Source organism: Gobio gobio (genome assembly GCF_949357685.1).
Source record: "Gobio gobio genome assembly, chromosome: 24".
NCBI lineage: Eukaryota > Metazoa > Chordata > Actinopteri > Cypriniformes > Gobionidae > Gobio > Gobio gobio.
Genome location: NC_137120.1, coordinates 23945995 through 23958901, shown reverse-complemented (window position 1 = coordinate 23958901; position 12907 = coordinate 23945995). Strand labels below are relative to the sequence as shown.

The 12907-nt window shown below is 37.7% G+C and overlaps 1 protein-coding gene across 3 annotated transcripts in view; it reads left to right on the top strand.

Moving 5' to 3' along the window:
* Positions 1-12907, top strand: part of grip2b (glutamate receptor interacting protein 2b) — a 293833-nt gene that overhangs the window by 214418 nt on the left and 66508 nt on the right. For all 3 annotated transcript variants that reach the window (XM_079807131.1, XM_079807130.1, XM_079807132.1), the window contains exons 3-7: positions 993-1125; positions 4614-4759; positions 7729-7815; positions 7939-8014; positions 11639-11784. In XM_079807131.1, the coding sequence (XP_079663257.1) occupies positions 993-1125; positions 4614-4759; positions 7729-7815; positions 7939-8014; positions 11639-11784 (588 nt within the window). The remainder of the gene's footprint in view (positions 1-992; positions 1126-4613; positions 4760-7728; positions 7816-7938; positions 8015-11638; positions 11785-12907) is intronic.

The following is a 12907-nucleotide window of genomic DNA, read 5'->3' as shown; positions in this document are numbered from 1 at the left end:
AACTGTTTTCTATTTGAATATATAGTTAAACTTAAAAAAAAAAAAAAAAATTATTCCTGTGATCAAAGCTGAATTTTCAGCATCATTACCCCAGTCTTCACATCATCCTTCAGAAATCTTTCTAATATGCTGATTTGATGCTCAATAAATATTTATTCTTATTACCAATGTCGAAAACGGTTGTGCTGCTTAATATTTATGTGGAATTGTGATACATATTTTTAGATCTCTTTGATGAATAGAAAGCTGAAAAGAACAGCATTTATTTGAAATTATAATTACTGTCACTTTTGATTAATTGAATGCATCCTTGTTGAATGAAAGTATTGATTGATTTTACATAAATAATAATACATTTATAACATAATATAATATACAGAGGCATTATAAAAAATGTTTACCAAAATTGACAAAATGACAGATTAAGACTCTTTCAGGACTGATATTACAGGAAGCATTATCATAGTTTCAAAAGATGTGTGCAATCATCCATTACATTTTTACTTGTGGAAAACATAGTTTCAATCTGTTCACATTTAAACCCACACAGACACTGATTAGATTAGGCTCTGTGAGAGATTCCATGACACAGTTGGATTTAGAAGTGTAGCATTACCATTTCTGCTGCACTACTGGTGTTTGATAGATGTTTTCTTTCATGTATCTCTCGGTTTGGATTTTCTGTTTTAGAATTCATATAATCACAGCATGAGTTAAAGATTAGTGCAAGTTAGTTGTGGTGTAACATTTTAAAACAATCTCGAGTATTTGTAATATTGAGAATTCATAAAATTACTCATCTTTAGTTAGATGGGAGAAATACAGCTCATTTGCATATCCAATATCATTTCTGAGACTATCTGAGAGATTTAGTGTCTTAAAACCATGTTGCCATCAGTGCCAACTCTGTCTCTTGTCTGTTTGTGTGTGTGTGTGTGTGTGTGTGGGTGTGTGTTGTGTGTGTGTGTGTGTGTTGTGTTTCTGGGCAGAAGAACTGCGTGGGGTTACACTGGTTGAGCTGATTAAGAAAGAAGGAAGCACTTTAGGTCTCACCATCTCAGGTGGCACAGACAAAGACGGCAAACCACGCGTCTCCAACCTGCGGCCGGGTGGACTTGCGGCGAGGTAATGCATATTAATGCACTTTTATCAGCCAATCATAGAATGACAAAGTGATCTCAGAAAAGCACCAATTCTAACAAAATGGGTTTAGGTTGTAATTTGCACTTGCAATTTAAGTGTGCTAATGCTCGCTAATGTGAAAACACGTACTTGTACTTGTGTGCCTTACAACTTGTGTTTTGACACATTTTGGAATGCAGCAGTGCAATTTAAGTGTGAAATTAGATCCACCACAACTTTCAAAAACTTACTGTTACAAACTTTTTTTGTTGTGTATTGTTTGCATTAGCTAATATTTAAACTGACCATGGAAGAAGTTAATTTATGCTAATGCTTGCTAATGTGGAAACACATTACGTTATGACTTGAGTTTTAAAACGTTTCGGATTGCAATAGTGCAACTTAAGTGTGTAGTAGCTAAGATGCATCACAACTTAAAATTGCATATTATTGTTACAAACATCTTTTTTTGCATATTGTTTCATTTTTATGCACAACTTTCAAAGGTCACACATCTCATAGATTCAGCATATGTATAAGCATCCAGTCTTAGCGTATATTATCTTGTGCAAACTGTAAGGCTAATACTTAATTCAGGATTCATTCATGTACTATAGCTAATTACAAGTTAAACACATCAACGATTTAACTTAGCTTGATCAACATTTAACTTGCTCAACATGATTCAAACTGTTGTTTTCTTATAGTCGACCTGAAAAAGAAAACTGACCATAGAAGCAGCTCATTTATGTTAATTCTTACGAATGTAGCAAATACTCAATCGATAAAATTATGTTCAAATTATGCTATTAAACAGATATAAGCTATATAAACTATAAGCTAAACATAGCAGCAATTTAGCTAGTTTTATGTAACTTGCTCAGCAAGATTCAAACTGTTGATATGCCGAAGTCGACCTGAAAAAGAAAACTGACAGTAGAAACAGCTCATTTATGCTAATGCTTGTGAATGTAGCATCATGTAGTTGTGCTGCATTACATATTTAACATTAGTGTTTAGCATTAGCATTAGCATTTTTGTGTTACTGTGGCAGTAAGCATCAATACTCAATCGATAGAATTACCTTCAAATAATGCTAAACAGGTAGCTAGCTATAAGCTAAACAACAGCAAGCTAATTTTATGTAACTTGCTCAGATTCAAACTGTTCTGCCATAGTCGACCTGAAAAAGAAAACTTACCGTAGAAGCAGCTCATTTATGCTATGCAAATGTAGCAACATGTAGTTGTGCTGCGTTACATTCATTTTTAGCATGAGCATTTGTGTTATTGTGGCAGTAAGCATCAATACTCAATCGATAGAATTACCTTCAAATTATGCTATTAAACAGGTAGCTAGCTTTAAGCTTAACATAGCAGCTATTCAGCTAGTTTTAGCAAGATTCTGCCATTACAGTAGTTGACCAGAAAGAGTAAACTGACAGTAGAAGCAGCTAAATTTTGGAACGGGGACTTTCTGATACATTTCGAAACACAACAGTGCTTAAAATTGAGCGTGTAGTTAGAAGCGTCATTCACATACACTCTAAAAAAATGCTGGGATATTTTTTAGTCTGTGCCAAACCGGTTAAAACTGGATACATTTGTCAACGGACAATTTCTGTTTTGCTCTCAAATGTTAAGTTTTTTTTTTTAATGCAAGTCACAGCTAACGTCTGCTGGGAACACTTGATGAATGCGCAACCAGGGTTGAAACACGACGCAACATCGCTGTCCCAAGCTGCCATGTCCACTGACTATAACGGTACGGATCCACTTTTGCGACATGACTGAAGCGTGGTGTTGCGACGCTTCCCCTCATTTGTACGTTGATGGGCGTTCCTCACGTGTACCGCTATGGGCATATGGTTTTGAGCCAGCGGGGAATATTGTGTTTTGAAAAAATTTGCTCGAAGCCAACCTAACTTCTTCCCTCTCATTTTATTTTACACAGTGCAAACTCATAAAACCCACCAGGTACTCCAACGATCTCTGCCACCCTCCTCCAGGCAGAATTACGTTGCTTGTTGTCCCTATAGGACACCACAGATGGGTCGTATAGATTTGGAAATGCTGCAACTGCCACAATTAATTTCTCCTCCATTTTCACTACTTGGAACTAAAGTTTCCTGAGCATTTTTCTAGTAGGACGTCTAGAACAAAGGACCCGCGAGAGACCTCCCCCAGTCTCCATGTGCTCTACTTCTATTGTTGCGTCACGTTCAACAGATTAATTTGCATAAAGTATTGCGACAGAAGTATCGTATGGACAAGTGGATCCGTATCGTAACGAGAGCGCTGTTGATCTAGTTCGCTATTGTCGCAGCTGTGGTCGCACTATGCGTTTGACGGGTTGAAACTTAAATGTCTGACAGACGAGGTGGCACAAGGTAAAGCTGTTTTTTATGTAACTTTATCAAAAATGTATATATAAGATTGTCATTTAATGAACTGAAACAGCCTACTGATACCAGTTTTCTGCCCACAGATTCCCATTGGCTGATGTTGCTGCTCCTGTCATGTGTCCTAAAACATTTACTAAATGTGTTTGAGTATTTTATGACTGTAAAAGACTGCCTTGCCATTGAATAAAAAATATTGTATATGAACTGTTCCTGTCCTATTAGAGTGCATTTTTATTATTTAAAATGAAACCTTCAATATCAAAATGACTGACCCAGCACTTTCAAAAAACAACACAGCAAATGGGTTAATGTATAAAACCCAACAAGCTGGGTAAAAATAGCCCAGCATGTGTTCTGTCCAATATTTACCCAGTGCTGGGTTGCCAAATAACCCAGAAATTGTGTTTTTTTAACCCAGCATTTTTTAGAGTGCAGGTAGATATGTTGTTATAAATTTGCGATACATTTATTTTCACTCATACTCACAATTGATTAAACTCATTTCAGCGACGTGTAAGATGTATCCCTTCGCGTTTCTTCTTTCCTTGTGGCTGTTATGAGGATGTTATGGAGCACGTCTGGGCTGATGACACATTTTTGTCAGGCATCATTGTGCAAGCTCATGTATGCCCAGAGGACAAAGGGAATGAATAGCATGCATTTGTCTAATTAGCATCTAAATGAGAATATACTCCCTGTGGAGTGTTCAACAACAGATAAGGAGTTCTTACTTTGCCTTTACTTTCCATTTAAAATATAATTGTTTTGTTTTTGACCATTGACGGAAAGCTTCTCCATCAGACGTCATCTTGTTAATTTCTCTACAATAACTGTTGAATGCTAAAAAAGCTAATTAAGTGAAATGTTCGAAAAGACACCGTTTGCATTGTTAAACAAAATATGGTGTGCCAAAATGTTTGCAGGTATTAGCTAAACTGTTTAATTACTATATTTTTAGTAATTATAATACAAAGCTGTGATGTTTGCTAAGGCAAGTCTTACTATTGCTAATATTACAGTTTTCAACAAACCCATAATCCTCCTAAGTACTATTGTGATTATTCAGCTAAATTTTGATGTGTCTCAGGAGCGATCAACTCAATGTGGGCGACTACATCAAGTCAGTCAATGGCATCAACCTGACCAAGCTGCGTCATGACGAGATCATCAGCCTGTTGAAGAACGTAGGCGAGCGCGTTGTGCTGGAAGTGGAGTATGAACTGCCTTCAGCTGGTAGGAAGTTGAGTATTTTGACTTTTGCCTGTGTTGTGGCATGTCCCTGTCAATTTAACCCCGGTCTGAACCAATCCCAGACCTCATGAATATCATGAAAATGTTTGTTTTGCGTCAAAAGGTTGTTTTGCACTTCAGGTTGTGTGCATATAATATTTCACGGTAATGCAGAGCGCATGGCTGCATGCTGAAATCATTTTTTGATGTTAAAATATTTTCTCATAACTCACCATTGTGCGATAAAAATTAAACGCTTTGATGGTGTCAAAATCATGGTGGGCATAGCAGCATTAGCTTGACCAATGGGGTGAATTTGGGTGAGCATCCCTATGCACTACTCACTCCGACGGGCAGCTCTTGAAGTGGGGACTTTGGAGGGATCAGGGCATTTGGGGTTCACGATGTAGTAATTTTCTCCTCACCACACAAACATCCACACATAATCTCCGTTCTGTTTCAACGCATCTTCTCAAAATTCCCACGACCAAACTCCGTACTATGGGAGATCGGGCCTTCTGCTCAGCTGCCCCCAGTCCGTGGAATGCTCTCCCTGACCACTTGCGGATCCCACAGAGTGTAGATGCTTTTAAACGTGGTCTTAAAACCCACCTTTTTAGCAGAGCTTTTGATTGATTTGTTACTTTAATTTTTCAGTTTTTTTTTTATATTTTTTTAAATCTGTAGCACTTTGAGATTTTGCTTAATGTAAAGTGCGTTACAAATAAAATGTATTATTATTATTATTATTATTAATTTGGAATGCACTTGGTGAAGGGAGCAATGAAAGACAATGTAACTTTACTTTTTACTTTACTAACCCAATGTAAATTTACCTTTAAGGGCACAAAAATGCCTTTTTTAAATTCTGTTGCTGGGGCCCCAGAATTAACACACTTCGGCCCTGTTTGCCATTGGTCGGGCAAATGGATAGTCACGCCCCAAACTCACGCCATTGATTGAACCATTGTTGCTGGCTCAGGCTTACAGGCTGGTCGCGATGCCCAAGCAATGTCTTGAAAGCACCAAATGTTTGGTGGTATTAGCCTACTTATTACAAAAAATTAAATTACATTACAAAGACCCCATGCAATGGTTTTGACAAATGCAATACCATGATCACTGAGATAGACCAATATATCAGCCAGAGGGGCATTTCCCATAAAACAACGTAACTAGCATGGAATCAGCAAATCATTAAACTGTGTTGTAATGATGGAACTTGCCACCATAGTCGGCTACTAAAAAGAAACTATGCATATGCGTACATGTCAAGAGCTGTTGTTCCACTCAAATTACTTTCTGATGCTGTTTGCGAATGTTCGTTAGAATTTTGGTTTTAGGAATAAGTGAATCGTTAAACTTTGTTGGTAATGATGGAACTTGCAACCATAGTTGTTTAGTATTAAAAAGAAACTATGCATCTTACTTACCCCATGTCAAGAGCTGTGGTTCCACTCAAACAACTTTCTGTTGCTGTTTGTGAATGTTCGTTAGAATTATGGTTTCAGGAATAAGTGAATCGTTAAACTTTGTTGGTAATGATGGAACTTGCAACCATATTTGGTTACTATGCATCTTACTTACCCCATGTCAATAGCTGTGGTTCCAGTCAAACAACTTTCTGTTGCTGTTCGTGAATGTTCGTTAGAACTATGAATTAGGGAATCAGCAAATAGTTGAACTATGATAGAACTATGGGGTGGAAGAGGACAGCCGCTGCAGGTGGAGGACGAGTGCGGGGGAATTGCATGGTAAGGGAAACGCCTCTGGTTAATGAGAAATGGAAGCTCTAGCATAGTTCTACCTGGAAGACTCCAATGTCACGTCATTCACTAATTATCTATCTAGCCAATCGTTATTCGTCTTCTGTAGTATATAAGTTATGTTCCCACCCATTACTACGTTCGCAGATACTGACACCGGCTTTCACCCCCATCCTCCCCACCACCACCAGGTCGGTCCCTGTCTATACATCAGGGGGTAGGCTCCGCACCTGCCTTCATCTTCAGGCAGGAACTGCAACCATCCGCTACCCTCCGGATTCGGTCTATGGATGGAGCCTATGCCAAAGAACTTTATCATTTCATATATTCGATACTCATTGTATACAATCTGTAAATAAATCTTATCCAAATGTTTTTCTCGCATCCTGAGTCTTTCGGGTAGAACTAACAGGTGTTTGCACTTTGCGGTGAGTCGAGAGATGGGTGAAAAGGAGCGGTATGAGTGCAGAGAAGGCACCTGAGAAGTGAGCTGTGCACATTGGAAGCCGCGTTAATGTGTTAATAGGCAATACGCTGAATTTATGAGTTTGAGCTGAAAAGCTCTCGTGCTGTATCTCTGTTTGTTTAAGAGACGTGTTTGAATAAACGATGTGCGCTTCACAGCCACTTCTATGTACTACGTCCCCTGTCTCCTTCATTCCCATCTCAAGCGTGAGCTTTCCCACGTATGGTTTAAACTATATGGTTAGAACTATTTGGTAATTATGGAACTTGCGACCATAGTAGGCTAATGTTTTTGGTAAATGCACCCCAGGCCAATTTATTGGCAGAATTTTTGTCATTTGGATCTGTAATTTATCAACTGGTTATTTTTCAATCTTAAACAAAATTGTTTGTCAATGTTGTAAACAAAAATTTTCTTTAGCTGATTTTTTTTTTTTTTGTGAATTACGAATACATGCCATACATGCATTTTTTGTTGACCATTTGCCAACCAATTCTAGATTGTCTCAGTTTGGCATGTGTGATGATACATTGTTATCGTTAGCTAGTCTATATATCTTGTGCATGACAGATAAATTGTCTGGTTTATAAGCTCAGTGTTTCTGGCTGACCTTCTGCTGAACGTCAGTTTGCATCTGGGCTTATTTATCTGATTGTCCCCCTGTTCTGGCCATTTGCCCAGTAAAAGGTGCTGATTTAGAGATGCTATTGCCTCTCTCCTGTCTCTGTTGTCCCTCTTAGCGCCAGACAGTACCTCAGGTGTTATTTCCAAGACAATCGAGATCTGTTTGCAGAAAGAGGGCAACAGCTTCGGATTTGTTATGCGAGGTGGGTTTGGGTTTTCTTGGCTTTGTTGTCCCTCATTTCATTTTATTGTATTTATTTATTCTAATCTTTCTTGTAATGTTCTTAAGATAAAAATGTTACAGATTTGTATGTGTTATAATGCAGGTGGATCCCATGAGGACTGGCACAAATCTCGCCCTTTGGTCGTCACACATGTCCGACCAGGTGGTCCTGCCGACAGGTAAAGGCACTTTACAAAGAGAGAGAATTTTTTTTTATTATGATTGTCATATTCATATTTAGTACTTATAGCCACTTTAGTAAATGTATTTCAGTAGTTTGTGTGGATAGGGTTACATTGAACATACCTGTCTATACTGTTGTTTCTTTCCGTTGTGGAAAACTTGGCATTTCAAGATGCATTTTACACAACACAAAATCAAAGTTTTTATACGATTATGTGAAGTAATTTGCAGTAGATAAGTTAGCTTAGTACGCTAATTGATAAGCATGTCAATGCAGGACAGAATGTTAACGTAGCAGGCTAATTGGTTAGCATGTTCATCAAAAAAAACGGAAGAGAAATATTTAATGGACCACTAGATGCTACATGGGATGACATATCGGGCCCTATCATACACCCGGCGCAATCCAACTTACGTTTTTTTTTTTTCTAGTTTCAGCCTTCGCAGTTATCAATTTCACGTTGCATTGTTTAAATAGCAAATGCACTCGCACCCATCTGTTCTGGTCTAAAACGAGGTGTGTTCAGGCGCATTGTTGTTGTGTTGCTATTTTGAGGAACTGAAAACGACTGTGCTATTGACCAACAAAAATTTAGTCTGAAGTCGCAGTATTTTTTGTGTTTTTTATGGTTTGTTTCCACCGAGCGGTGTGGTGCGGTACAGTAAAGTACAGTACGATTCGGGACCGTATGACCCATATCTGGCTTGCTTTTCCACCGCCAAAAGTACGCTTATGATAGGCATGGTATAGCGATCAATGTCATTCTCACACTAAGAAGAAAGCGACATCGTAAACAACAATGGACAACATACAGCTAGGGTGACCACCATCAAACAAACCAAATGTGGGACAATTACTAAGTTTGTGTGGGACAATGTGGGACATGTTACCGACACTAAAACATAACCTGAAACTGTTACACAATGTCTATCTAACTTAATAAAAACGTATTCTGCCTTTCAGATGATAAAAATACTGTTCTTTAGTCCCTTCCAGAAAACACCATTACATCATAATGTAACATTTTACATGTCATTTAAATTCAACATCACTGAGCCCAAAGGCAGCAGGCATCAGATCTGACCAAGTCCAATAATGAACAAATAAAATATAAAGCAACATGAAATTAGTTCATTGACAGTCTTATATATTATATTATATATTAAGAATATAACCAATTTACCGAATTATCCATTCGTTTTCTACATGGAACGAACCGCTCCACATTTTGATTGACAGCCATCACAACCTACTAGTGACCGTGTTTACTCCTTTCTTTTCAACCATTGGATATGATTTTAAAAACGTCTGTTGTTGTATTTGTGAAAGGCGAGATGTTACGTCTGACGAAGCGCTGTTAAATATGTCTAGGTGAAATACGATGCCGCAAAAAGAATAAATGAAATGCTTTCTTAAAAAGGCAAAAGAACGCATGCATGTTTTCTTAATATGATCATTAAAAACCAACAGACTGATGAAAATGCGGGACATTTTCTCAATATGCGACGTGCGGGACAAGTGGTGAAAATGCTGTGCGGTACAACGCAAAGCGGGACGGGTGGTCACCCTACATACAGCAGTTCTTGTTCTTGCTTCTCGGCATGTGACTGTTGGCACAAGAAGAAGACACGCTTTGTTTGAACCAAGGCTGCAAGAAAAAACAAAGCCGAAAAAGCATGCGCAAGTGGCGGTTCTCTGTCAAATAATCAACCTTCTGCAGGTACAGCCCTTTTGGACCATGCGCATGGCACGTTGACCAGTTTTTCCGTAGTTAAACTAGCAAAAGTGGATTCAGACCATACGCTCAGTTTGTTAAAATAGGTCCCCAGAATTTAAAAAACTACACAAATCATCAAGCAATATTATAGGATATACGTTTTTTGTCGTTGATGTCATTTTGTAGAATGACTCTGTCAACTTCAATTTACTGAATCATCGAACGTGTCCAATAAGCACCAAGATAAAGTTAGAAGTATTTGCCAAGTCATTTGATCTCAAAATGGCATCCATAATGAGGGGCTACCCACCTAATTTATAATAAAGCAGCTATTAAAACATATTTGCCAGGTACTATTCATTTATTGGTGTAAAACGTTTTTATGTGAACTCTACATTTACCGAACAACATGTATAAGTTCTTGCTTTAGGGATCTTCCATGTTTGGACACACTATTAGCATTTTAACCAAATCCAAAAAGTAGGCCAGAGGTTTCTTTCTCATCTTAGATGGCTAGTTATTATTCTTAGTTTTAGGATTTTCCATGCCTCTCTTCGCAAGCACTTTTCCCTTCTTATATCAGCAACACACAACCTGCCAAAAGAGAGAAATAATTAAACGTGTCTAGAGAGAGAACATCTTCCATAAGAAACCTTTGATGCTAGAGACAAAGACTGCCTTGACTGACATGTGGAAATTATATATACATTGTCTTTCCTGAAGTCCCCTAGACACTTCATGTGGAAAATAGTGTGCTCTCAAACAGGTTCTCTCACATGTAGAATTAATCATTAGTGTACAATATCGAGAGACTTGTAAAAAAACTCAAAAATGTCGGCTGTGTTGCAAAACCTAGTGAGCTGACTATCTTGCATCAACCTTATGCTAACATTAAACTCCTTTTGAAATCAATTGCAACTTTTATTTTTATGTATTTATTTTACTTTTTTTACAGTGCACTAAAAACAAAACTAAACTAAAAAACTTTTGAAAGCTTAAGCATTAGATAACATGAACTAACAATGAGCAATACTTATACAGCATTTATACATTTTAGTTCATGTTAATTGAACATTTAAAATTAACATTTACTTTTAATATCAAAAGTTGTATCTGTTAATATAAGTTCATGCACTGTGAACTTACATGACCATTTTTATTAACTTACATTAACAAAGGTTAATAAATACTGTAAAAAAAGGATTCATTGTTTATTTTAGTTAATGCATTAACTAACATTAGCAAAAAAAATTGTTACCGAAAAAGTAATTATTCTTTCATATATGATATATATCTTATAAAATGTGGTTTTCCCATTCCACTATATTTGTGATTTATATCACATTTATAAGTAAATAAAGTAAATTTTTATTTAAAACGTTTTATTTAAAAATGTTTTTGAAAGACGTATCTTGTGTTCACCAATGCTGCATTTATTTGATCAAAAGCACAGTAAAAACAGTAATATTGTGAAATATTATTATAATTTTAAATATCTGTTTTCTATTTTAAAATACTTTAAAATGTAATTTATTCTCATGATGGATTTTTTTAGGATATTTTTGTTGATTAGAAAGTTCAAAAGAACAGCATATATTTTCCTTTCTGAATAAAAGTATAATTTCTTTTTTAAATCTTACCGACCCTTAAACTTTTAAATGTGTTTGGCCTTTTTTATGCCATTGGACAAGAGAGATTTGACAGGACAGCGTAGGGTGGAGAGAGAGAGGAACGGCATTGGCAAAGGAATCGAACTCGGTTCACCGGAGGCGCAGTTGTGTTATATGTTGCCGTGCTAACCACAAGGCTATTGATGCCAGCTAAACTTCTAAATGTTAGTGTATATGTTATACATTTCATTGGGCAATAACATGTGAATATTCCACATGTGTTCTTCTGCAGAGAAGGGACTCTAAAAGCAAGTGATCGCATTTTAAGCGTGGATGGAGTGGTTTTTCACAGTGCCACTCACAGTGAAGCCCTTACTGTACTAACCCAGTGTGGACAGGAAGCCCTTTTCCAGATCGAGTACGATGTCTCCATCATGGGTGAGTTACTTCAGTTACACTTGTTTTATATGTTGGCAGGATGAAAATCACACATGTCTCAGTGGATTAAAACGTTATTAGTATTATATGTTGCACTTTAAAAGGAAATAATGAATTAATCGAAATACTTACATTAACTAGCGTAGCGTTAAAGTGCCCCATTAAGCTTTTCAGATATGACCTTTTATGTAGTGCGTAATAAATGTTGGTGAATGTAAAAGGTCTGCAAAGTTTCTAAGATCAAAGTCCAGGACAAATAAATTTAGGATGAGGACTCATTTATACAGTAAAACTGACTCCATCGTTACTGTTCATATCACTCTGTATCAAGTGCTGAGGAATTTCGGAGTAATGGTAATGGGTGTTTTATTTCCGTCACATGCTGTAAACTGTAGACCAATCAACAGACTGGGCCATCTGACCAATCAAGAGCAGAGCAGAGCAGACCAATCACAACAGACAGGGCCATCTGACCAATCAGAGCAGAGTAGACCAATCAACAGACTGGGCCATCTGACCAATCAAGAGCAGAGTAGACCAATCACAACAGACAGGGCCATCTGACCAATCAGAGCAGAGTAGACCAATCAACAGACTGGGCCATCTGACCAATCAAGAGCAGAGTAGACCAATCACAACAGACTGGGCCATCTGACCAATCAGAGCAGAGTAGACCAATCACAACAGACTGGGCCATCTGACCATTAAGAGCAGAGTAGACCAATCACAACAGACTGGGCCATCTGACCATTAAGAGCAGAGTAGACCAATCACAACAGACTGGGCCATCTGACCAATAAGAGCAGACTAGACCAATCACAACAGACAGGGCCATCTGACCAATCAAGAGCAGAGTAGACCAATCACAACAGACAGGGCCATCTGACCAATCAGAGCAGAGTAGACCAATCAACAGACTGGGCCATCTGACCAATCAAGAGCAGAGTAGACCAATCACAACAGACTGGGCCATCTGACCAATCAGAGCAGAGTAGACCAATCACAACAGACTGGGCCATCTGACCATTAAGAGCAGAGTAGACCAATCACAACAGACTGGGCCATCTGACCAATAAGAGCAGAGTAGACCAATCACAACAGACTGGGCCATCTGACCAATAAG